Raw genomic sequence first — 24,207 nt, forward strand, 5'->3', positions numbered from 1 at the left:
AAAATAAGTTAATGAATTAATAACACAGTGTGTAGGCCAACAGAAAGATATTTATTATTTTATTTAAAGTGACCTAATTTGTCATATTGACTGATCGATTGATTTTGAAAAAAAACTCTGGCTCATTTATCTTACATATTTTTTAGCACAACAAAACAAAAATAGAAATGGAAAACTTGTACTGTTTAGACAAAACTGTAAGACAAATAACAACAATCATAATAATAATAAACTAATGAAAACCCGTATAACATCACAAGACTAGAGTTTGGCCCGCAACACAATGGTAATCTGAAACAAGATTTGGTGAAAAAAAACCTTCGCCATTAAAATGTTGTTACGCAACAGCTACATTTACGAATTATACGTCCCCATAAAATCCCCTGTCATGAAACTCTATGTCTGTTTGTTCGTTTATCGCGCACACTTTTATGACGTCAGTGTATTGAAGAGCGCGAAGACGTGATTCGATTTTATCCGATAAGTTCAAGTTTATTTTTGTAACGGGCAACATATGGTTAATAAACTTGACTTTAAATTGTTAAGCGATTGATGAGGCGTGTTAAACTTGTTGTGTTGGCGAAAAACGAAAGGAAATTGGAACATTGTACGCAACAAAACTTGAAACTGCAAATACGGTCATGGATCAACATGAAGGATCATTTCTGGATGGAAAACGGTTGGTCGTATATTATCAGTAAATAAATGTTTAGGTTTTTCAAACATAGTGTGTTTTAACAAACTAACCCGCTCCATATATTGCTTTTTATTTCAATTTAAAAATATTATAAAGCCACAGTTTCGAATGCTCCTAAACGTCATATTTTCGTTGTTTAAGTTATGAAGAAATTACCACAGCATTTACAATTTTGTGTTCATCTTTAAAGGAAAATGTTCAGTTCCAACAGCAGTATTGTTCATTCGCCATCACTGGTAAGAGAGAGCTACCGAAGGCCAAACCGAACTGGTGCAATTTTGAAATGTAGGTCAACATTTCTTATTGATTGACAAATTTGTAGCTCTTCCAGTAGTTTTTATTATAATATGCTGACGTTTCGATGTCCCATACAAGACACCTTTATCAGGGTAATCACATAAATTGAAAACATGAAGTTGTTATAAAGCAAAAGGGGCAATGAAACACACAAAAAATGCAGTGGTAACAAGCTCGTGCGCACCAAAGCTAGGTTTTTACCAAACGTTTGTGTACACGAGCTTGCTACCACTGTGTTTTGTGTGTGTTGATCGCCCTTGTTGCTTTATAACAACTTTGTGTTTTCAAGCGGCTTATAAACACTGCAGGAAGAGCATCAAATTGTTAATATGTTATGCCTGGCAGCAACAGCTTATTTATTCCTAACTGATAACATTCGATGAATAGGCAATTAAGAAAGTACGAGTGTTTTTAATTGATAATAATAACTTTTTATAGCGATGCAACTCATTGATGATGCCGTTGCAAACACCACTCCAATGGTTTCTACAATAACCAAGACACACACAAATCAGTTTGGTATGAATGCAGGATATAATTTTTTTCAGATTTTTTTTAAATTAATGAATTAAGTGTTTTTATTTTCTATTTAGACACTTCAAAACTTAATTTTTCCAAAAGTTTACTCACTGGGTACACTGGAATTGAAGACCACAATATGTCAAGGGTAATTTTACAATGATAATATTTAAAATATATATTGTCTACCAAATGTTTTGTCACTTTGTTTTAGCTTTCCATGCCATCTGACTTTGGTGCCATGGAAAGTCTTATGGAGCCGAAAACACCAGCAGCATTTGCTCGTAGAGACAAATCAAGTCGCTTCGAACCAGAAAGAAATCCATGTGAAACAGGTTTGTGAAATATACCATTTTACTGGTAAAGGCATGACACAGTGAAAAACCTTTGCTTTTCACACATTCATTTGCAGTTACCACAAGCTTGTTCAATGAATTCAAACAAAACTTGTGTGAATGTGAATCATCACTGGATGTGTTTTCCATGGTTGATGCGATGGAAGAATCCTGTACAGAACATGTTCAGCTCTTATCCAAATCGGCTGCATCACAGTTTACTGATAGGTGGGGTGAACATTGTTATGCATATTCGTTTGAGTATTCTCTAATGCTTTTAACTTAACAGAGATGATTCTGTCATGGATTTAAGGCAAATGTTAACAAGTGAAAAGCAGACATGGCGTTTGGTGTCCAGCCTCTTCAGGTATTTATATTTGTAAGAAAAAGGTGGTAAAAGTAAGTTCTTGTGCAGAAAAACTGTTAGTTTTATTGTTTTACAAAGCTAGTTATGAGGGTTCAGTTTTAACATGTCAAAAAAAATCTATTAACAGAGACAGACTGGCAGAGGCTGATAAAGATGAGGACATGACTGTTGACCTTAAGGTAATATTAATCCAGTGATTCATGTTCATTGTTTACGCATGATTTGCTTGCTGCAATCAACATTTTACCCCTTGACCCAGTATTTCCTAAACTGTTTTGCCTATGACCCACATATATATCCAAAGTTTATACATTATAGTCATAGACGTTTAAAACACAAATGATGTGATTTACAAAAAAGCACACAACTGCAATTAAAAAGAAAATGAAATGTACAAAACACAGTTAGTTTTCCACCAGACCTCAATCCCTTTCCATAAAAATCATTTTTAGTGGGGTTGCAGCATATAATGCTGAACACTGAGTTCAACATACGTATATTGCCCAAATAAAATATGGTTTATTCATCACTGTTTCAAAATTCTCTTCCATCATCAAAGTGTGTTAGATTAACACTAAAAAGCATCATTGTCAAACACCCAATAAGTGCTTGATCAATCTTGTGTTTTCCAGAACCAAGTGATGAGTGAGAAAGAGGCCGTTGGACGTTTCTTTGATCAAAACACGGATGTTCGTCAAGCCCAGGTAAAATGATTTTTAGTAATCAATTTGCACACTGGCCTCAAATTTCCTTTCAGGTATACATGTATTTTGTTCACAGATTGTTATTGATTGGTTGGAGCAAAATGCCAGTGACGATTTTGAAGGAGTTGTGGAGCAATCCAGACATTATACAGGGCGTGTTTGTTGGTAAATTGCTAAAGAATTAGAAAGTTATTTTTTTGCACCTGAACCTAGCACCTCAAATCTTGTGCTTCAGTCAATCCATGATGCATTTTAGGGAGAACACACTTCACACACTGAAGAAACATAGGGAACAGGGTATTGAACCAAACTGTGTGTCTGAAATGGTATGTGTACATTACTATTGCAAAAACAAATCACCTAATTTCTGTAAATCGCCCTGTATTTACTTTGCGTTAGGATTAAGTGTTGTTACTGGAATAAACAATTGTTGATTGGCAGGACCCTGATGCTCCTACGCGAACTCGCAGCCCGCTGATTGATCTTGATGTCGAAGATGAAAATTTGCTTCTGAAATGTGCGTTCAGCTGCATAAGAGCTGGAAAAATCGACAGGGTATGTATCTAATCACTCGTTTGTGCTTTTCCATTGTAGTCATATTTTGAGTCAAAGCCTAGTAGCCTATCCTGGCAAAGATCAGTGTTGCCGGCGATATACAGTTGTTTACTTCAGCATTACATAACCAGGGCCTTTAACAGGGTCACAAGTCACTTTTCAAGGGGCACAAATGCAGGTTACCCCCAGTGACATCCACCAATAAACTTTAATAACAGACACATGCAAGCTTTATCGCCTTTATCTGATTAAAAGGGCCCATTTGTTAAGCAATCGCTCCGTAGCCCATAATGCTTCGTAATGCACAAAATTAAGAATGTGGTCCAAACATCTCTTATTCTTTTAGTTTTTGGTTTCATTATGAAAAGTTGTACATTCGTTTACAACTTTACATGCTGTTATCGACCTTTTCCCACTTACCTAGAAGTTGATATTGAAACAACAGTGTGTACTGAAACTTGTATATCTAGCAGGGGGGCCATGGGTTAGCCTTTTGATGGATAACTTAAAGGCGACCTCGAACTATGAAAGGTTAAGAACCATTGGTGAAGTTCATTTAAAAACTATGTTGTTTCTTTAGGCGCAGGAACTCTGTTTGGCGCATGGACAAGCGTGGAGAGCCGCATCATTGGAGGGATGGAGGCTTTTTCACGACCCGAATTACGCAGAAAGTAAGTGGTTTGTTTCAAATTGGTATTTCTTGTGTCTTTGTGTGAGAAGTTCTTAAATTTACAACAATTAATGCATTTTGTTACTGTTGTAAACTGTAGTTTCTGTGATTCTTTGCTCATTATGGTACATAACATCTATACTTTTTTGTTCAATTTTTGATTATTAGTTCCTAAATTCAATTTCACCTAAACACACAAAGAGTTTTTTTTCGAAAAAGCAGCGCCACCTCTTCACAAAAACCGCCACTTAACTCATCTCGCTGTAGGCGCTATTGAGTAAATCATTCTTGTTTGGATCCCTTGACATACCCAATCAACGTCGGCCGTGCATTTTGCGTCGTTGTGAAAAAGCGGCCACCGATTTGCCAAAAATAAACAAACTTGCCCTTTGGTGACGTCACCTATCCTTTTCCTGTTCTGGAAAATGATTAATTTATTCGTGCCCAATGTACTTCCCCGGTTTTCCACGTGACCCCTGAAACGTGACTGATTGGACGAAGACAGAGAGTCTCTTTTTTCTGATGTTGTGAAATTATTAATAGCAGGACTGCATCAGGGCGCGCGGATTACCAACAAGATAGTGTAAGACATGAAAAAACAAACAAATGAACAAATGAAATAGTAGGACAGCAAGGCGGAATAGTAATAGTAAGTACTCGGCAATGCGATCGCGAACATAAACAATTGCTACTCGACAAAGGCGAAAAAAAAAGAATAAAACAGAATCGCACTAATTCACTTTCTGATTGGTCAGTTCAAATCGAACCTAAACTTTTTCCCGCCTCGCTCCACAAACAACGTGTTCACACTTTGTGGGACTTGGAGGCTGATCGCTTTCTCACTCTCTCCCTCTTTTTCCTCCTCCGCTGCTCCTGCTCTTTCTTCCTCCACCTCATTGGAGCGCGCCTCCTGCCAGCTCCTCCTGAGTCTCTCCATCACGTCGGAAGCGCTGATCATTGGCTGCTGGTGATGAGGATTTGTTCCTTGTTCGGAGGAGTCGTCTGAGTTAGGCTCCCCAACTTTGGTGCTAAGATTAACCGCGTTTGATTCGCTTTTCCACTTTAAGTGGCCGCTGTTAATGAGCTTTTGGGTGATTGCGTCGTAAAGAGCTTGCGAAGCGTTTGTAACGTTCGGCGTTGGTGTGCTTTGAGCGTGGCTGTTGATATTGTTGTTCTGTGCTACGATTGGGTTGCTTTGGTCAATATCTGCAAGAAAATCAAACAGTGCTGTTCAGCGGTGTTTGCAATTGACACAAGAAGCTTTTATGATTCTGCACAATTTATAAGTATTCCTAAGGTTAGAGGACTTTATAAATGATCACTGCTTTCTGATATGGTATTCGTAATCACAATTTGCTCTTTATTTGACATGAGGTTAAGCTGGTAGCCATTTACCTGCGTTCTGTGGTGACATCTGCTGGATTGTTGTGGCCTTGCCGGTTTTTCTCATGCTCGCTGGTCGGTCGGAAGAAAACAATTGCTTGAAAGTCTCGCGCAGTTTGTTGATGCCGACCGGGTTAAAACTGAACCGTGGCAGGGAGTGGTCAGCTGAAAAAACAGCAAAGTTAAATGTGGGTCATGTAATGACAGAAATCTTTGACTTGACCTAGGTTTAAGTATTGGGTTAATTCCAATGCTTTTTGCAGCAAATCATCGACCTTCGGTAGATCTAAGATGGCCAGTTTATCTAATTTACCGTTGTTTACCACATAATTTCCGTTGTTGTTTCCTATTAATTTCTTTAAAGTTTCATAAATTGTGATGTTGGGGTCTTTTAACAAAGTTTTTACTTTCATTTTGTTTCTTACTGCTACTTAAACTTTTACTTACAAGTTTGCAGTGGACGTCTGTAAAACGGTCCCATGGACGGTATTAAGTCAAGATAGGTTTTGTAGAGTTTTACTAAACACTTTGCGTCCCCGTGGTTCGCGTAGATTCTCATCACCCGCTTTGTTGACATGTTGTAATACCTGAAATAGCGCAAAAAAAACCAAATTAGAAAATGGATTTGCGTCAGTGACTTCGACAATTTTTTTTTTATATATCTGTTAGATTATTTTAGGAGGAATATCTGTCGTTAGGTGTCGTCGTTTGACAAAAAATTTAAAAAATGTTGAATTGGTTTGTGATGTGTGACTTTGTTTAAACTTTCAATAGATTGAACTTTGACTGTTCAAAATCGAGATTTTGTTGATTACGGCGTGAAACACTTATGTACATATATTATATATTTATATGCCCGCATGTCCCAACTCGACACAAAACGAGACACAGTGCCAAAAACACCTATCGAATAAATAAAGAACCACCATCTTAATTTGCAAGCTGTTGTCCATTACAAGACCAAGACACTAGAAAACTGTGAATTTGTTGTTAAAAATGTTTATGGTAACAAAAAATTCGTGAAATGTTTTTTGGTTCGTATTTCCTGTCATTTTGTCGTTCTTAAGTCACGCGGTTTCACTAAACAGTCGAATTCAAAACAAAAGGAGGAAACGTTTCGAAAGCAATTAATCTCGGCCAGAAATCCGAATGCTTTTTCTCCAGATGTTTTGTTGCCCTGGACATTGTGTTGCACAATACAGTTGCCCAAGTGTGTTGTTTTGTTATTCCTACACTTATGTTTTGTTAAAATATGTTTTGTAAATATTTATAAATCCACACCATATTTGACTAGCTTTATAAGTGAATTCCATATTATGAGTTTTATTCTTTTTCGGCATAATTTTTATAAAATTAAGGTGCTGGTTACATATTGTTTTGAAATAAAGCAATTGTGAAAAGTAAAAAAATGGGCTGCATTAAATATTTCCCGTTGTTTGGTGACCGTTTGTGGAAAATTTGTGAAAAAAATTTTGTGGAAATTTCGACAGTTTGGAAAATTTTCAAAACCCTTTCATGTGGCATAACAAATTTACCAAATCCCCTTACGTCACTGCTGTGACGTTGGTGTTTGACGTAGAAGCAAAAAAACATTACGCACAATATCAGACCTTATATTAATTGCATAAGAATTTATACCATTTTAGTTCACGAACGTTACCAGAAATGAAACTACACACAAATGCCAAGACGCTATACCCAATGCGTATAAACCTGTGGCAACGATTTTCGCGGCTTTGTACGCCACAGCCTGTCACGAAAGCTTAGGGCGTGTCAAGCGAATTCAAAATACCATCAACAAAACCACAGGGCTTAGTTGAAAACCCACAACAACGCCCTTTAAAAAAATGTGGCATTATTTGCATGCTATTGACAAAAGCGTGTTGCTTCTCTCGATCTTTTTACTTAGCTTCGCAGAAAACGAACGGCTTTCGAAGATTTGGGATTAGACTGCACTTTAATTGTTACTCGTGATTTACTAGTGCCGCTCGTTTTGCATGTTTTCACTTAACTATGCGCGCTCATTTAAGAAACGGTTTAAACTTTTGATGGAGCACTAACGATAATGGTATTTTTGTCTGGCGTGAAGGATTGCATGATGATTATAGGAAGTCTGTCTGTATTTTATATTTCTACAAAAGTTGCCGGGATTGAATTACGGCTAAAAATACGGGAATTAACATATGCGCATTAGAAAGTCGCTGTGTACGCCAGATTAAAAATCGTTTGTGTTAATGGCATTAGGTAACAACACAAAAACACAATATTTCCACATGGAAAACATTTGATCTTTCACATTTGCTACTGACCTTTGCTCTCCCCTGCAAAACTCCAGGTATTCTTCTTTCCGTTCCTTATCGTACGCGAATGTAAACTGCTCCACTTTTAACTCATGGTGTTCTTCCATACTAGTCACCTGCCAAATTACATGTTTAAAGTTATTTAAGGTGAATACATGGTGAAAATTCTTAACGTTTTTGGTCACTTACAATTTTAGACACTAAAAAATATAATTTGTAACAAAGGTCACTTTTAGCTTCTTGGAGACTTTCTGCCACATGAGGCATTGCCCACGTTTAATAACATTACCAAAACTATTTTCCATGGTATTTTTCGGCCCCTTTGCCAATTTCCTTTAATTACGCAATTGTAAGAGACTCGCGTCTGTCACTTTCTTCGTGTTACATCTTAGAGCAACGGAAACGATCAATCAGTAAAAATGACAGACTGTCGTAATTCTCTTCCCACCAGCATTGAATCACGTTTGTCAAGTTTTCGGACTGCACGTATTTTTAAGCCCCGCTTCTTAGTATAGTTCATATTAATCGAGTCGCTTTTTTACTTTGTAACGAACGTGTTATACCACGCATTGAAGAACAAAAGCGTGCGACATGTTATTCTGTAGGCTACTAAGAACTCGTTATGTGTCTTTGAGCGTTTGTTTTTGGCCACACCATAAAACTGTGTAATATTTCTTTAACATACAATTTGGACTTCGGTGTAAATAGTGACATATCTGTTACTGGGTCACTTATTTGTTTAGGTTGTGTTATGTTTTTTTAAGTTCTTTGTTCGTCTTGAGTGAAAACGCCATTTCCACAAAACACGCCATATCTAGAGCAAACAATAGATTATCGATTAACAAGGGGCTCTGTTTTGCATGCAAGTAACTTCATTTGTTCTAGTTTCGCCCCGTTTTTACTCGATTAGTTTATTGCGGAGAGAGTTTTCCCGACAATTTTAGTTTTCTTCGAGCCCAGGTTCTTACCTTTTCCGAAATAAATTTACTTTATTCAAACAAATCATTTTCTATCAAGAGGATTTTTGTTTGGCCCTAAGGTTCTCAACTGGTGGTAAATTTGCTCCTTTAAAAGAAGTCTACGCTATTCGTGACCCCTCCCCCATTTAGTGCTAATACAGTTAAACCAATAGAAGGTAAATTCTCAGTTCAAACAGAATCAGTCAGTTTAAATTAAAGGATGTATATTTCGCCTTAATGTCACCATTAGTTCCTAATTCAAAATAAATCTTTAGTTTAATCCCCGCTGTTCGTGTTTTTGTCTTATACCACCCTAGGTCTGTTTTCGTTAAATCTGTAAAAAGCGATCAATGGTGATAATAATTGCGGTGACTGGCAAAAACCAATACCGGAAGATCGAGCTCAAAGTTAGGCATTATTCCCGTCCACACGACCACTCGTTATTGCCAGAAATAAACGACGAACCAGTGCCAAGCCCCTTTGATAACGATCCTTAATTTTAGGCCGGTCGCCATTAACACCCGAGATGATCAAGCGAGTGAACATTGTTTTGTCAAAGTTGTTCGCCAATTAGACCGCTATTAGTTGAACCCGAGCTCGAGTTAGACGACTGTAGACACGGTTCAGCCCGCGAGACCCCCACAATTAGTCGCTTGTCGCTAAGCTGAATTTGCTGGGGGATTCCAACCATTTTGTTTCAGTCGCTTATACGTGCTGTAAAAAGTTTGCAGAAGATGTAAGTTTTCCTTTGGGTTCCGAAACTGTCAATTTTGCCGCACGCGTATAGGAAACAGAAGCGACAGCAACGATTGTCTCATGGAAAGTACCCAACGCGTAGCCTGCAATTTTCGTTTTGGTTTGAAAATGCTTACTTGCATAACTAGTTCCTATAACTCAAACGTTTGTTGGCAGTATAGGCTACTTGTGTAAGTAGCAGCGCGTTATAAATTAATTCCAATCCAGTTTTGCCTTTATAAACGCGAATGATATGCAAGAACGCAAAAGCGATTTCTTACCTCAAATTCGACGCAGTTATAGTAGAATACGGAGTGGAATAAACCTTTGGCCGTTGTAAGATTGAGGAAACCGGATTGCCATAATTCGTCGTCGTTCAAATTTTCTACTGAAACTTTTTTACCCGCTGGAAAAGAAAATTGAATAAATGATAGATTTAAAGGACTACCTCATCTATGTGAGAAAACATTAGCATGTACACAAAAAATTTTTTTTGAAATGATGTTGAGGCATAAACGCAAATTTTATACCTAAGAATGGCCAAGTAACTAATTACGTAGGTATTTGACTGGCAAAATTTCGTCAAAAATTCATTTGGGTCGTGGTTTAAATTTCCACCAAAACTTTTTCACTCGCTGTTAAAAAAAATTACGAAAAATCAAGGTTTAAAGGACTAAAAACGGACGGATTACATATTATGTGCTGCTATTACGGATGATTTTAATTCCGTTTTGAAACCTTTGAGATTTTGAAATGTTTTTAATCACATAACATGTCTTTCCCCAACAAATACTATTTACAAGTTCGATTTTTCTGTATGTTTATTGCTAAGAGTGCAGGTGAACCTTCACCCAATTATAAAACCAAAGAACATTTAGTGCCCGCGCCACCGTTTGTAAATCGTTACGACCTGGCTGGCCCGTTATCTTTTAGATGACGCAGATTGCATGGTTGCGACACTTTTGCAACCGGTACGGCGTGTTGTTCTAACGATATACACCTAAAAGCTTTAGGGTTTTACGGTAAATTATAACCAGTGGGTGTAAAGGTCGTATGTTGCTAAACATTCCGACAGGCACCAGTAATAATTAACTAAACGCTCTAGCTTGGGTTTTACGTTTTAGTAAACACGCAAATCACTAAACAGCGTTTTCTATAGTTAACACGCCCAGACTTATTCGCACGCACTCCTGTTTTATGACCAGTAAGAACAACCACGGTATTGGGCCACCTGTGCTTGCTTGAGCTACAAAGAGCACTTTGACCCATTTTTTTGTTCCCAGTATGACCTTGAATAACCTTGCGATCCCGTGTACAAAACGTGCTTTTGATGTTACTGTTTTCATGTTAAATGCTTCTATTACGGATACCAATACATTCACTACCGAAAAAAATATTGGTCGTTTAGTGAGCATGACTGTTGTGTTTTTATGGTCCTTCTCCATATCATTATTTTGTGACGGTAGTAAGGTTGCAATTCAAAAACGTGTCTTTAAGTTGTGCCCGATGCAAACAACAAGCCAAATTGACCATTATTTAAATTTAATTTTCTGGGAAGCAGGCGAATTTCTTGAAGTGGCCAACCCCAAATTCACGTTTAACGCGCGTTTTCTTTGTTTAAAATGTTGAACAGCAAAAAACTTACACCGGACATGAGCAGTTAACAGATGGTCGTAAAAACAGCGCGGGGTCGTATATCTAGTGTGAGCTGCTAGGATGCTAACATTAGGTTTGGCTTTGCACGCTATGGTCGTTGTAAATGTGGGTAAAGCTACAGTTGAAGTCGTGGCATTTGTGGGTAAAGCATTAAACTGTTTTACGATTACAAAAACCTTTTCCTAGAAATGAAACTACTTCGGTGGTTCTAATCTTTTTAAGCCAGGGATATTGTCCCCGGACCAGTGATTGGGTCTGGAGCCACTGCGTACGACATATAAACATACGTACAAATACCTAAAAGTATAGAATATATTCTTAAGTTTAATTTATGTCTAATTTTCATTGCCCAATATTTTAAGTCAGCGAATGGTTATGCTAAAAGAAACGCCATTTTTGCAAATTTTGTGTGTGAAATCAAGTCATATTTATAGGGCTTATCTTTCCGTCTTGCGCTTACAAACTCTTTTTCTTACCTAAACCCAAAATATGCCGATTGAATTTTATGCAATGTTACAACTTGTAACAAGTCGGAGACCAATCTCTTGGTCGTATTTTAGCTGAAGGGTTCCACTCAAAAACTGATAATCATTGCAAATACCCATAGTAGCCACCGTATCCTCCTTCTTACCTCGGTTGCAGTGATTCTCGAGGTTAAGTTCTCCCGATCGACACTTGAGGGCCTCACGAAACTCGGCAAAGGTGTTCGAATATTTGTCAAAGAAATTCACTTCGGATCTGCACGAAACTTGTCGTAGATAGCGCTGTAATCCAGACGCGATCTGCATTAGAGTGTCGGCTGGATAGGGCTTCTTGTCTTTGCGGCGGACCTGCGTAATAAACAATACATGTCAAAAATAATTCCTGGACTTTTGAAGCAATCCGTTGGGCGTGCAAGATAACGTATGCCAGCACTGTCAGTTTTAAACATTCTTGTGTTCACTGTTTAATCTTTATGGTGGTCTGCGAACGAGCTTACTACCAAAAACGTTACTATATTTTGTAGGAGACCAAAGACGTTGGGAACCCATGTTTACCATACACAAAAAATTGTGCAATTAAACGGGCGACTTGTGACGATGTGCTGTTTAATTGTTAAACATAAACCAACCACTTACGAATAGACATGAAAATTGATACATTTGCTCCCGAAAAATACCTTTTTGGTAAACTATATATCACATTATGTGCACTACACGACATGCTAAACAATTTAAAAGAGTGTATTAACAACGAAAGAAGTGAAATGAAAATTATGATCCTTTGTTGCAACTTACCTCCTTGATGAACTTCGGTAGCCAGTAGCTCATGGCGTCAATATCGGCCACTCTAATATCAACGGGCACCTCTTGGTATCTTTCTAGTTTTGTTTCAGGATTCCTATTTCTCGTCAGCGCCCAGTCTCGCCACACCTGCGAGCAGGATCACGTGATTAAATCAAGTGCGCCAGTCTTGCGCGGTAAACGGCATCAAAGTTTTAACGCCAAAAAAGCCAGACAAACCATTTGCGGCAGTCTGAATTTGGTGAAAAACGTCCAACGCCAACGTTACCTTTTCATGCATTGAACAAATTTGGGTGGGTTTAGCAAATGGATTAGCAATCAGGAGGCAATGTTTGAACGTTTTTGGTAAAACTGGTGTTTCTTTGTTTTGATGATGCGGGTGCGATAAGTCGTTCCGTGCACCCGTTCTATTTTGTTTTAGAACGTTGGTGGAAATATTAGAAGGCCAGTAACGCGCTGAAAACCTGCCTTCCGACATTCTTGGTAACGCTTTTATAACTTATTGTGATGTAATTTTGCTGTGGAAAGTGTTGTTGTTTACCCGTTGAAACTGGCTGTTATGAATTTGTCATTTTTATGTTCCATGAAGTGTTTAAATTGCGTTTTAACAAGCTCGCGTTTTTTATTAACCATGTAGAGTTTATCTACAGTAATTTGTAACACGGACTAACAGATAAAAACTTGTTCAATTACTCCCCGACCAAACAGCGTTTCAACTCTCTATATCAGATGCCAACTTGGCCTTTCATAATCGAGAAAAGATAGCGTGTCGCCGCAGACCTCGACTAGCGAGACATCTAAAGGCCTTTTCATTCATTCAAGTTTCTAGTTGCTTCATTCATTCTCAATGAAAAAGGATGTGTATAGAACCGTTGGCGACCTTCTATCTAAAAGCCTGGCGTATTTCTATTGCAGCTCGTCCCAATATTACTGTCAAGGGGCCGCTTCGATTGAAATGAATCAACGGACGCATAGACCGCGGCCAGTATGTTTTTACAAACAGAAAACACAAGCGACAGAGTCGAGGCGCTGAGCCGTAAAACTCTGTAGACGTTTCGCGTTTCGATGTGTTTATTCCCAACACAGTTAAACCGGAGACGGCTGTGAAACATCGGGTTGCTGTTTTCGTGTTTTCCTCTGTTTCCTCGACTGTCTCTAAACTGTTCCACTGTTTTCCAACTTCCTACGACACGATCTAAGATTTTGTTTTTAAACGCCGTTTGAATTTCAGTTTTGTCGTGAGTACGTATTCATGCTTTTACTGCTTTGTAAAACATATGCCAAGCATTTAGTGTTTTGGAGTATTTTTCATGCTTTTTTAAGCAGCAAACCGATTTCTGGTGGTTCTTATGTGTTAAAAATAGCTCAAACATTGGAATATTTTAATGGATCAAATTTACGAATTAAAATCCTTTGTCTATTTGTTGAAAAAATAACCAATGGTTTACATTAAAAAAAACGATTGAATTGAAACTTCCTTGATTTTCTTGTCGCCTATCTAATTGGTTTTGATCGCTTGGGAGGATATACGGTGGTCTACGAGATTTACCGCCACATTACCTTTATAGCCCAATTGTTTTGTCGCATCGTCCTTTCCGGAATCAGCCCACTCAACCCACTTCCGTTCACAGCCACGTCAGAGAAGCTTGGCGAGCTTTCACTGCTAGTGTCCATGTCGCCATTCTGCTGTTGCTGTAGCGAGGGAAAGCTGTGCCAGTTGATGAGAGCGTTGCCGGTTGCATCGGCCACGCTCGCTGACATGGACTTAGATAGCCGCTGTTTCTTGCTCGCTTTTTGCAGTGCGACCTCCAGCGGGCCGTTGGTGTCGTTGCTCTTCCGCTGCATGAAGGAGCGATAGTGCTCCAGGATGCTGCTCTCGTGCTTCTCTCGACTCTCTTCCTCATCCACGGCGAGACGCGGAGGCGAACCCGTCCCGGAAGAGTCGCTTTGATAGCCTTCCGACGATGCCATGGCTTTCTGCGGCGTCCGGCGCTTTCTCCCGTTTCGCTTTGTGAACTGTGTTAAGTTCAGAGGGCGGGATTCAATTCTGGCAATTTTTGCAACTTCCAGATTTTCGGCCTCGCAGTCGTCATTGCTGTTTGTCGCCATGACGCGGAGATCTGCGCAGTGGTCACTAAGGGGTCGCACGTCCACTGACATGTTGACATTAAACTAACGTGCGTTTTTGCAAACAAACTATACACCTGCAATACAGAGCTTTGTTATTTCTGGGTATCAAGCCCAAATATATATTACATATTACACCTTAAAGCCATTCGTGCATTTGCTAAAAACGAATCTAATGCAAAAAAACTGATTGAGATATTTCAAACGCTGTTGCATTGCTCGAGCTCAATTGACTAATGAAGCTGTATAAAATATTCACATCACAGTTTGCTGTTTTCCATTAAAACTTCGCATCTAATTTGGCAGTTGCGCCGAAAAGCCCACGATGAATTAACGTTAAATGTCGCTTACAGCGCGAGGACATCCAAATTCGCTGAAACGCGGGCCTAAAGCGAAGAAGAAAAAAACAACTAGTAACTGATTGCAAGATGAAAGGGAAAACGCGCTCGCTTAGCGGGGTTGTTGGTAGTTAATTTATCACGGACGAATTGTTAGATCAAGAAACGTGCTACCAGTTTTCACTCCAATTAAACTTATTATTACGTGCTCTCGTGACGTGTAAAGCACAGGAAACGGTGTGGAGCTTCAAGCTAATTGTTGAGCGTGATTCGGTCCTTGGGCTGAGCGCTGTTTTTTCCAAAGCAAACCTTTTTTTGTGTACAGTCGTCTGTCGCGAATCGAACACCCTGAAAGAAGTCCAAGTTGCCGCGTCTTTATAGAGCTAGTTCAACGACCGACTATTTGTTTTTTCTGTTTATTCAAGTGATTTCGTTTTAAAATGGCCCCTAACTATGTTTGTGGGCCCGACAGCGGGCTTAGTTTCTTTGCTTTTCTCTCAATAGCGCCCGTCGCCGAAATTTGCAAGTTTGTTTTACGACAGCGCCGCGCAGTACAAGAGACCTTGCGCCCATCGACGAATCAATGATCACACTGCGGCCACTGTTTTTTCTTAGAAACCGCTTTCGGTATGTCTGTTCTACGAAGCTTCCCACCTGTGCTATGCCGCAAACTGGGCCTGGCCAAGTCTTTCTGCAGCTTTGTGTATTACTAACAGGCCACAACAAATATACAAACCGTCGTTGCGCTGTTATGTTTCATCCGTCAAACTAGATGTCTCATGCCAGGCGCAGCGCCCCTAGGCTTGTTCGCAAACAACAACAACAACCACGGTAACCAAACGCGGTAAAATTGGTTCTAAACTGGTAAATAAAGAGATTCTCTTTTTCATACTGTAGAACACGCCTTCAAATATTAGACAACGGCTTTTTTTAACAATGCAAACCTGATAAATCCTCAACGGATGGTACGAAATGACATATGTTTACAAAACTGTAAACATTGTTGAAGCGCGCACAGTTTTGCATTGTCACATCGTTAATTAAGTCACAGTGCGCTGTCGATGCGCCGCATATATACACACAGTAGATACGTAAAAGCACATTTGTCATATCATCATAACAACGGCTAGTCAGAGTCGCTCACAACCGTCCGTCTTTGTGTGCTTCGACAAAAAGGCGGCCGACTGCTTTTTCTGAAAACTCCCGTCTACAACTTACTCCTTCACTGCGCATTGATTTTTGCCTTTTTCCCTCTACCAACTATAGAGTTAACCGTAGACGAATTGATCCGCCGCTGACAAAACTTGGTCCAAGCCCACAATCAAAAGCTCGTTGGCCCAGATACTTTTCGGCGTGTCTAAACATCAAGAAGCAGCGGCGACTCGCGCGGGCACACACGCACCACGAAAACAGCAAAGTTTAAGCCAGAGTTAAAAGAAAACCGGGCATATTTCTCTTAACAAGCATCCACGAGCCGAACCGTCGACTTAAATTAAATCGAAAGACGGTAATAATAACACTAAAACACAGCTTAGTAGCGATACAGTTGTACGCCTTGCGGGCTAACTCAAGCACTTGTTTTGCAACCGGTTAATCGATGAGAAGGCAGGCGCAATTTTCCTCCTGTTTTTGGTCGTGACTATATTTTTGTTTTGTGTTTTGCAAATCTATAAACGTGACTGTCGCTCGTATTTACGTTTCTGCCTTCTATGCTCGCTCTGTGCGTTTCCGGTAACATTTCAAAACCTCTTTCTCTCTTTCGCACGAAAGGAAATCGTTCTGGCACTTTGGACTACTCAAAACGTCTTGTCTACAGTTGCTCTACTGAATGAACGCCGATTTCGAACAGTTCCTTTGTTCCCTTATTGTGATGTAATAACGCGCCCGTTCTGCTATATAGAACGGAGAGCGTTGTTTTCTCTTCTCTTAGAAGGCCCTCATTGTACGCTCTGATTAACAAACACAATGATCTCGGTCGGAATACAGTTGCTTCTATTAATATTTAAGCCTAACAGTTCGTGCCTGTGTACTTTAGTCTTTCTATGTTGTTTGCCGTTCGCATGCGAAAACTTTACGCGCAAGGGCAACATAATTACGAATACTGTGTGTGCATAACATGCGACCCTTGTAGACTTTTGTTTTATTGGGCCGTTCGTTGCACATTCACAGAGCCCACGCCAACCTGGTATGATTAAAGTAAAAACATAATGTGCTGGCAGATTTACTGGCGAGCCAAGTTTACTTAACGGCCCTCTAACCGTTTCGTCCCACCATCGCTTGTCAGACATTTAAAGTTCAATTACTTTCATTATTCCTTCGCTTTTTGAAAACTACGTGTAGTAATAGCACTTAAAGTTCGTTTGTTCGCAAGCATAGAGCCTTTGTCGTATTTTATCATAGAAAACAAATGTTTTATGTGACATTTTTCCATTAGGATTTCTTTCCGTTCAACATTTACATTTTCTCCATTTTCTGGAGTTTGGCCTAACACTATAGTAAACACATCTTGTTTTGGAATTTACAAAACGCTCTTCACATATGTTTTGCTTGTTTTTTTTTGCAGATGCCACCGACACACTTACGAGCCTGGAGGGAAATCCAAACAGAAAGTTATGGAAGATCGCCGCCTGGCACATGTCAAAAAATGTAAGATTGCAATTAGTATCATGACAAAGGCATGATTATCTAAGCCTCACTTAGTCTCTGTAGTTTATGTGGCTTGAGGCGGTGGTTTCAATAGATTCACTGTTAACTTGTCATGCAGCATTGTTGCTCCATGTTTTTGGGCGTTTTCTGGTCTTCGGCTGCTGTCTGGAACGAAACAGCACGCAAAATGCGTTGTTACGAAGTATACGGCATGCAAAGGCTTTGTACCAACCTAAAATTGAAACACGCAATTTATTCCATTAATATTTTTATATTTACGATACTTTTTTAAACCAAAGTTGCGGGGCGTGTGCAATCAAACAATGCGTACTTACGTTGCTTTGTTTGTTTGAGCGGGTTTTTGAATAAACAAAACATCATTTTCGCAGAATGCCTACAATGAAATGGAAAGGGCCATTTACGGTGCACTCTGTGGGAACCTTAAGGCGGTAAGCATATTGAATTACAAGCTTCATGTTATGTTACATCATTATCAATAGTAGCGTTCCAATATGACTTTATGTACGTTCTACACGATTCTCAAATCATGTTTTATTGTGTGATCACAAAGACGAAACATTTAGACTCCAATTTTATTCAAAAAAGCATTTTTCTGATATCACTTGAAAAGATCGTTTTTATGTTTATTTTGCACGAAATAATTTTTTATGTTACTCCCATAAAATCGTATAAGTTTATATTACAGAAAATGCCATCTACTCTATTTCATTCTCTCACTCCAGACACCTGCTTGTAAATTTTATAATACTTTCAATGCCACATTAAAGTTCTAACGCTAGCAATTGATTTTTGACCAAAAATATTTAGGTTTCTCTGAAGCATATTTTCACCATCTATTTTAAATTTAATATTTTTTGTTAGTTTAATGCATTTCATTTTTTTAAATAAATAAACACAACTTGTTTGGAAAAGCAAGGCCAAAAATATGTGTAATAAATTTTCCAATTCTTACAATTAATTAGCAAAAGAGGCAAAAAATATATTGCATATTTGTTTGTGTTTTAAGATGCTGGATGTCTGTACTTCCTGGGAAGATTGTCTGTGGGCCCATTTCAAAACCATGGTTGAATTGAACGTGGAGCAACACATCCAAAATTCTCCAAATCTGCAGTTACCATGGCAACAGGTAGTGGGTGGTGCTTTGTCCATCCCTGAGGAATACTGGATGCAAAGGGTTACACAACATGAGCAGATATTTGAAAAGATGGAAGGGTCATATAATCAGGTAGAAAAACTGTTTTAGTTGAAGTTTTCGTTGTGGTTTGAAAAATGCAGTCTGGTTTAAAAACCAACAAAATGTGACACATTTCCCGAACACAATGAATAAGTTTAAGGTACAACACTTTGTTTTGTTTAACAACTGAAAAGTGAAAGATAATTACTCCTTATTATCTTTTTATATCATTGTTCTTTTGTCTCTTTTATAATGGTATTACAAAAAGCTGTTGTCGAAACAATTGTGTTAAATTTTGCACGTCTACAAATTTGTTTATAGACTGTTCAGGATGAGGGAAAAATGCCTTACCACTTTATCCAGAAATGTCTGATTCTTGGAAATGTGGATGCTCTCCTGGAGGAAGCTTTGGAGTGGTTGACCGATATTCATCCACATCTTCTTCGATTTCTTGCTCACCTGATATTGTTTCTAAAGTCTATAGGAATTGCATTTAATGTAATTACCCAACAATTTTATCAAAAATTCTTACTACTAATTTTTTGGGCACAGGCATTTTAATGTATTTAAATAACTTTTTTAATTCTTAACTTTTTGGAAAAATTTTTTTTTGAAAGCTCGTTCTGAATCGCGAAAATCGTTTTTTTTAACTTTGAAAATAAAAAATAACTTTTGTTACATCATGCATATCTTACACTATATCACTCATTGAAAGCTTGACTAAGCAGTAATCTTGTGTAAATGAAAGAATTATTGCCCTTCCTTCATCTACTTCAACTTATAACATTGTCTAGGTGGAACATGCTGATACCATTCTCAAAGCGTTTGTTAGTTTTTTGATACAAGATGAGTCTACCAGCCACATGGTGGCGATGTACACAGCCTTCCTGCCCAAAGATGAGCAACTTTCCAGTTATGCAGAGTTTTTGTCGACAGTGGAAGATCCACAATTGAGACATGAGTTTCTACAACTTGCAGAGGAGGCTGGTGAGTTTTGAACATAATTTTTCTCTGTCAAAAGTTCAAGCAATGTTAAATGCCAAATCATTTAACCTTCCCTATTCAATTAAACTATTTTTGCAACCTAATTATGTAGCCTTAAAATTGCCTGAATGTGCTTTGCCAAACAAAAACATGCAGCTTCGTCTCATCCTACACAAACAACTTAAAACTTGCATTTCAAAAATCCTAATTCATGATTTACAAATTCACTTAAATGCAGTGTAAATTTTACATTTATGTAAACTAGGTCTGGACATTCCATCTATAACCAAAAAAGTTGTTGAACAAATTCGTGCTGAGGGGGAGCCGGATCTGGTAGACATCTCAGTACTTCATGGGCATGACGAAAAGATGCCAATTGACCTGCACATATCTGCAAGTGACAGAAAAAAGATCGATGCTATAGACTGGCTGGTGTTTGACCGATCTCAGAGATGTGAAGCACTCAAGCAAAGCAACGCAGTTGTGAGAATGTTTCTCGGTAGGATTTTAAGCCAATTATTACAACTTTGTTTAACATATTTTAGTATTTTTTGAAGATTTATAATATTTTGATGTTGATTGTTTTTGTTATGCTTGCAAAAACAGAACTGCCAGAGGGTTGGTCTGAACTGAATGTGGGTTTTTGCAGACAGTTCAACAATTAATTTTGTTAAATTTAAAGCATTAAACTGACCTCAGCTACATTATATTGATGTGAAAAAATTTGGCGAGAATAAAACACTGGCAAAAAATACACAATCGCACCAATCACCTCAATTTTTTTCACATTGTGGTGAAATCCATCTTTATACTTTATTGTGAAATTTCTATGTTCATTCATTTTTTTTCAATTTCTGTTCTAGCGGGCAGAAAACTATCAGCAGCAAAGGAAGTCCTGCTAAAGATTCCCAGTGATTCGATTGATGTGGTATACACTGAGTGGGGTCATAAGGTACGTTTCTAACTAAAACTATGGTTAATTTTACTACCCTTAGCATTAATCTCAAATTGAAAAAAAACTAAAGGCATAAAAAAGTACAAATATAAAGTTGCAGTTTTATAAGTAACAATTCTTTCATTTGGTTGCAGGCGGATAGTTCAGTGCCATTGCCACCTGATAAGGACAACACAATCAAAGAACACCTCTGTTTACAGGCTAGTAAATTGTTGACATGTGCCAAATACATGACCCCAATTGTCAACCCCGACTGCTGTGCTGAATATTTATTTTGCCTTTTTCAGATTGTAAACACAGTGTTTGTTTGTTTTGTCTGTGGTTGTTCAGTTAATAGAGTTTTAACTAAACCTGCTGTTACTGTGGTTGATTTAAAATAAATAATACTTTACAGTTTTATCTGTACATGAATGTAAATTTAGGATTTGACTTTATTTTAGGCATACTTGGAAACTCAACAAGCATTCTCTGATTGGTTTAAACATTACCACAACAAACCATCAGCTTCAAATCCTGCAGAACCTACCTCTATGTACAACTCTGTAAGCATTTCGGAATTAGTTGCTGAAGAACTCAGGTAAGATGTAAAGGCCTAAACTAAAGCAACTGAATAGATATAATTTGCAAAATTTAAAAAATAATGGTTTATGTGATTTGTAATTCTGGAGACTATTTACAGGCAAAAGAAATTTGATGATGATGTGATAATGTGGAAGGATCGTCTTGAGCAGTTTTGCGACTCAGTTGCAAAGAAAATTTACAATGTCTTGCTGTTTCCACAAGGCTGGCTTGCGGATAATGCTGAAGTAAGTACTATATAACATCAGAAAAGTACCAGTATTATAAGATGCTATTTGCTTGACAGCAGCATGGTAAAAATTTAATGAGTTCTTTGTTTTGAAAAAGCAATTAGAAGATAAGGACGAATCCCGAGAACAACAGTTGGCAACATTAAGAGAACAATGCATTCCTTCCTTGTGTGATCTGCTTATTACGGTTCTTACAAGTACTGAAAATCATAACAGTGAATGTGCAAAACTGGCTGATGTGATTGCTTCAGAAGACCATAAATTGTACAAGGTTGGTTTATACCAAACAATGAGAAGTGCCATTGCTTTTTTTGGAAACACTATTATTCTTAATGTCATATTTTTTCTTTTTCAGTTGTTTTCTGACTCAGAGGGTCGGAAGCTGCTGAATCGAATCCAAGATGCCATGATTGATACTTTATAGGAATTCCAATGTGTAAAACAATTGAACACTGCCTTGCAAAAAAATAAATAAACTGCTTTTGTTCCAGTTTGTTAAATGAACACTTTTTGAAAGTGATTTTTTAAATAGAGGTTCACATGCAAATAGCATGAAATATAATGGCTTTGCATTGCCTCAGTGCTCAAAGCAATCCATAAACGTTCTCAAACACATGCACACATGTTGTAAAGAACAAAGGATGTTTCATTTGCTGAAACAAAAACTGTTCTGCAATTCAAACAGTAAATGTAAGGTTCACAAGATACAAGTACAACAAACTGTAAATTCTATCTTAGACACAAAACAAATAGAAAAGCAGAAGCAAGTTGTTTGTGTAGAGAAGTCATAAACCAACAAATGGCAGTGCATGTAAAGAGAGATAAGATAGTAACATTATTTAACTGAACTTTTTGACAGTCCACTTTCAGTGCTAACACTAAGCATTTCTTTGAGAGTCCTTTGCCATATTTGTAGTTTCTTTGAGTGATGTTGCACAATGTCTTCTTTGCGCTTCAATTCCATTTCTAGTTCCTCACATTCTTCCTGAAGAGTGAGTTCTGGGTGTCGTGTAGCTATTATTGCTCGCTGCTTTTGAAAGTACGCTTCAGTTTTTCTGGCAAGTTCAATAAATTCATTGATGGCCAATTCTACACTTGGTTTTTGCTCATCCTGAAAGGTGACACCTACAGAGGCCTCTTCGGTGACAAAGGGAGTTATGCAAGCTCGGAACGATGACTCCAACTCATCTATGGCACAACCTGGATTGTTTGTGGTGGGCGTAGCTACGAGCTGTAAACAAAACATTACGTTAAATAACATGCAAAATCGAATTTCGTGAATAGGTCTAAAGTTTGAGAAAAGTAACCAATATTAAAGAAATACTGTTGATTTAAAAATAACTGTGGCAATCAAACAAATCTGCTTAATCGCATAAACCGATTTGCAAACTTTTTGTTTAATGAGCCAGATGATTACATTAACAATTAAGAAAAACTATGCTTGGCCATGATGATCCTTATGCAATTAAACAAGTTTACATGAATGAGCAAATTTATCTATATTGCTGTTTAAATTTTATTCTTAGCATATCAGTGGTATTTTTGCATCAAACTAACAAAAACTTTGGATCATACACATCATATTGATCACAGAAAGAGTCTTTTACTATATTTTCTTTTTGGTCAAAAACAATACAGGCGAAATACATGAAATAAGTTTCCCACCTGTGAGGTTTGTTGAGCCTGCAATGATCGCATTCCAGCTAAACCAGACAAATGTGTTGGCTGCGGCTGCTGCATTGCAGATATGTTATTCACAAGAACGTAACAACTATACACAAATCGACCGTTTTTGAGCCAATTTCATTGAAAACACACTGTTAAAATCTGAACACGGCGGAAAAAACATTTGCGTTGTAATATTTTTATGTGATTTTCTTTTTCACGCCTGAGTAACTTGCGTCACGCTTCACTTGTGTTATGTTTTTGTTTTGCAGCTGAAAGTATTTTGCAAGTTAATGCCAATGTTGTATTGTATTTCCTCATATTGTGCACGACAAATTGACATTATACGTTGCAGTTTCAAGGGACAAGAAATTTGGCGAAGTTACCAAAGTGGGTCACACTAAAAGCAGAGAAACAGAAAAGAGGGAAAAGCAGGAAATCAGCACTAAAAGCAGAAAAGAAGAAAAAAGGGAAATTGGTGTTTTCTAAAACAGGGAAAAAATAATTCCAGAAAAACAGGAAATGAGTAAGATTTCTTGTTTCATTATGAAAAGCAGAAAAACGGGAAATGTTTCTTTATTTGTTTTTTATACCTTTCTAATGGGCTACTCTAAAATACGCAATCTACGGTTATAAGGGTCAAGGTGAGGGATTGTAATACAAATAACTTTATAATTTAATTTAGATACCTTTTGGACCTAATTTTCTTAGTGTTAACATGTGGTACCATACAGTGCTTAGTACCACTTTCAACACATATGAGAATATTAAGTCCAAACTGGGAATCTAAAACTAAATTATAGTGTTATTTTTGTTATAAACCTTTACCCAGACCCTAAAAGCCCTAACCATCAACATTTTATAGATTGCGTATTTTGGAGGAGCCCCTTTCTAACTCGTAAAAATCATTTGAATGTGATCTATTAGTGTTCTACATCGATTATGTGTTGTGTCCAATACTGAAAAACAAGAAATGTTTTTTATTTGTTTATTTCCCGTCTTTTCTGTATTTTGACACAATCAGTGTA

At 37.9% G+C, this 24,207-nt stretch overlaps 3 protein-coding genes across 3 annotated transcripts; 1 reads left to right on the forward strand and 2 right to left on the reverse strand.

Annotated features, from left to right (window-relative positions):
• The first annotated feature begins 399 nt into the window (after nt 1-399).
• LOC145224608 (nuclear pore complex protein Nup107-like) lies at nt 400-22,004 on the forward strand. The gene is made up of 25 exons (XM_080091143.1): nt 400-679; nt 888-982; nt 1,433-1,513; nt 1,588-1,661; nt 1,728-1,848; nt 1,926-2,076; nt 2,138-2,215; nt 2,343-2,394; nt 2,848-2,919; nt 2,996-3,084; nt 3,176-3,245; nt 3,361-3,474; nt 4,055-4,145; nt 17,489-17,571; nt 17,961-18,020; nt 18,599-18,817; nt 19,088-19,264; nt 19,561-19,753; nt 20,016-20,249; nt 20,614-20,702; nt 20,840-20,905; nt 21,146-21,282; nt 21,385-21,511; nt 21,612-21,785; nt 21,870-22,004. Exons 1-25 carry the CDS (start codon nt 642-644, stop codon nt 21,936-21,938), a joined length of 2,754 nt encoding a protein of 917 aa, XP_079947269.1. The 5' UTR covers nt 400-641; the 3' UTR covers nt 21,939-22,004.
• On the reverse strand, nt 4,649-14,689 carry LOC145224610 (uncharacterized). Its single transcript, XM_080091147.1, has 8 exons — nt 14,021-14,689; nt 12,455-12,589; nt 11,809-12,007; nt 9,803-9,927; nt 7,837-7,943; nt 5,975-6,114; nt 5,540-5,692; nt 4,649-5,350 (listed from the first exon to the last, which is right to left on the reverse strand). Exons 1-8 carry the CDS (start codon nt 14,618-14,620, stop codon nt 4,896-4,898), a joined length of 1,914 nt encoding a protein of 637 aa, XP_079947273.1. The 5' UTR covers nt 14,621-14,689; the 3' UTR covers nt 4,649-4,895.
• A 12-nt stretch (nt 22,005-22,016) lies between the features above and the next one.
• On the reverse strand, nt 22,017-23,828 carry LOC145224611 (mediator of RNA polymerase II transcription subunit 28-like). The gene is made up of 2 exons (XM_080091148.1): nt 23,180-23,828; nt 22,017-22,745 (listed from the first exon to the last, which is right to left on the reverse strand). Exons 1-2 carry the CDS (start codon nt 23,252-23,254, stop codon nt 22,350-22,352), a joined length of 471 nt encoding a protein of 156 aa, XP_079947274.1. The 5' UTR covers nt 23,255-23,828; the 3' UTR covers nt 22,017-22,349.
• Between the last annotated feature and the right edge of the window lie 379 nt (nt 23,829-24,207).

Source organism: Phallusia mammillata, chromosome 4, assembly GCF_965637545.1.
Source record: "Phallusia mammillata chromosome 4, kaPhaMamm4.hap1.1, whole genome shotgun sequence".
Taxonomy (NCBI): domain Eukaryota; kingdom Metazoa; phylum Chordata; class Ascidiacea; order Phlebobranchia; family Ascidiidae; genus Phallusia; species Phallusia mammillata.

What these genes read in the sequence shown, in the direction of transcription:
- LOC145224608 (XM_080091143.1), top strand. Translation starts at nt 642, where the DNA reads ATGGATCAACATGAAGGATCATTTCTGGATGGAAAACG. An exon ending in TCATTTCTGGATGGAAAACG is followed by an intron (nt 680 to 887) that starts GTTGGTCGTATA and finishes TCATCTTTAAAG; the next exon opens with GAAAATGTTCAGTTCCAACA. An exon ending in GGCTTGCGGATAATGCTGAA is followed by an intron (nt 21,512 to 21,611) that starts GTAAGTACTATA and finishes GTTTTGAAAAAG; the next exon opens with CAATTAGAAGATAAGGACGA.
- LOC145224611 (XM_080091148.1), bottom strand. Translation starts at nt 23,254, where the DNA reads ATGCAGCAGCCGCAGCCAACACATTTGTCTGGTTTAGCTGGAATGCGA. An exon ending in AGGCTCAACAAACCTCACAG is followed by an intron (nt 22,746 to 23,179) that starts GTGGGAAACTTA and finishes TTTTGTTTACAG; the next exon opens with CTCGTAGCTACGCCCACCAC.
- LOC145224610 (XM_080091147.1), bottom strand. Translation starts at nt 14,620, where the DNA reads ATGTCAGTGGACGTGCGACCCCTTAGTGACCACTGCGCAGATCTCCGC. An exon ending in TACCGAAGTTCATCAAGGAG is followed by an intron (nt 12,008 to 12,454) that starts GTAAGTTGCAAC and finishes TTTATTACGCAG; the next exon opens with GTCCGCCGCAAAGACAAGAA. An exon ending in GATGTCACCACAGAACGCAG is followed by an intron (nt 5,351 to 5,539) that starts GTAAATGGCTAC and finishes ATTTTCTTGCAG; the next exon opens with ATATTGACCAAAGCAACCCA.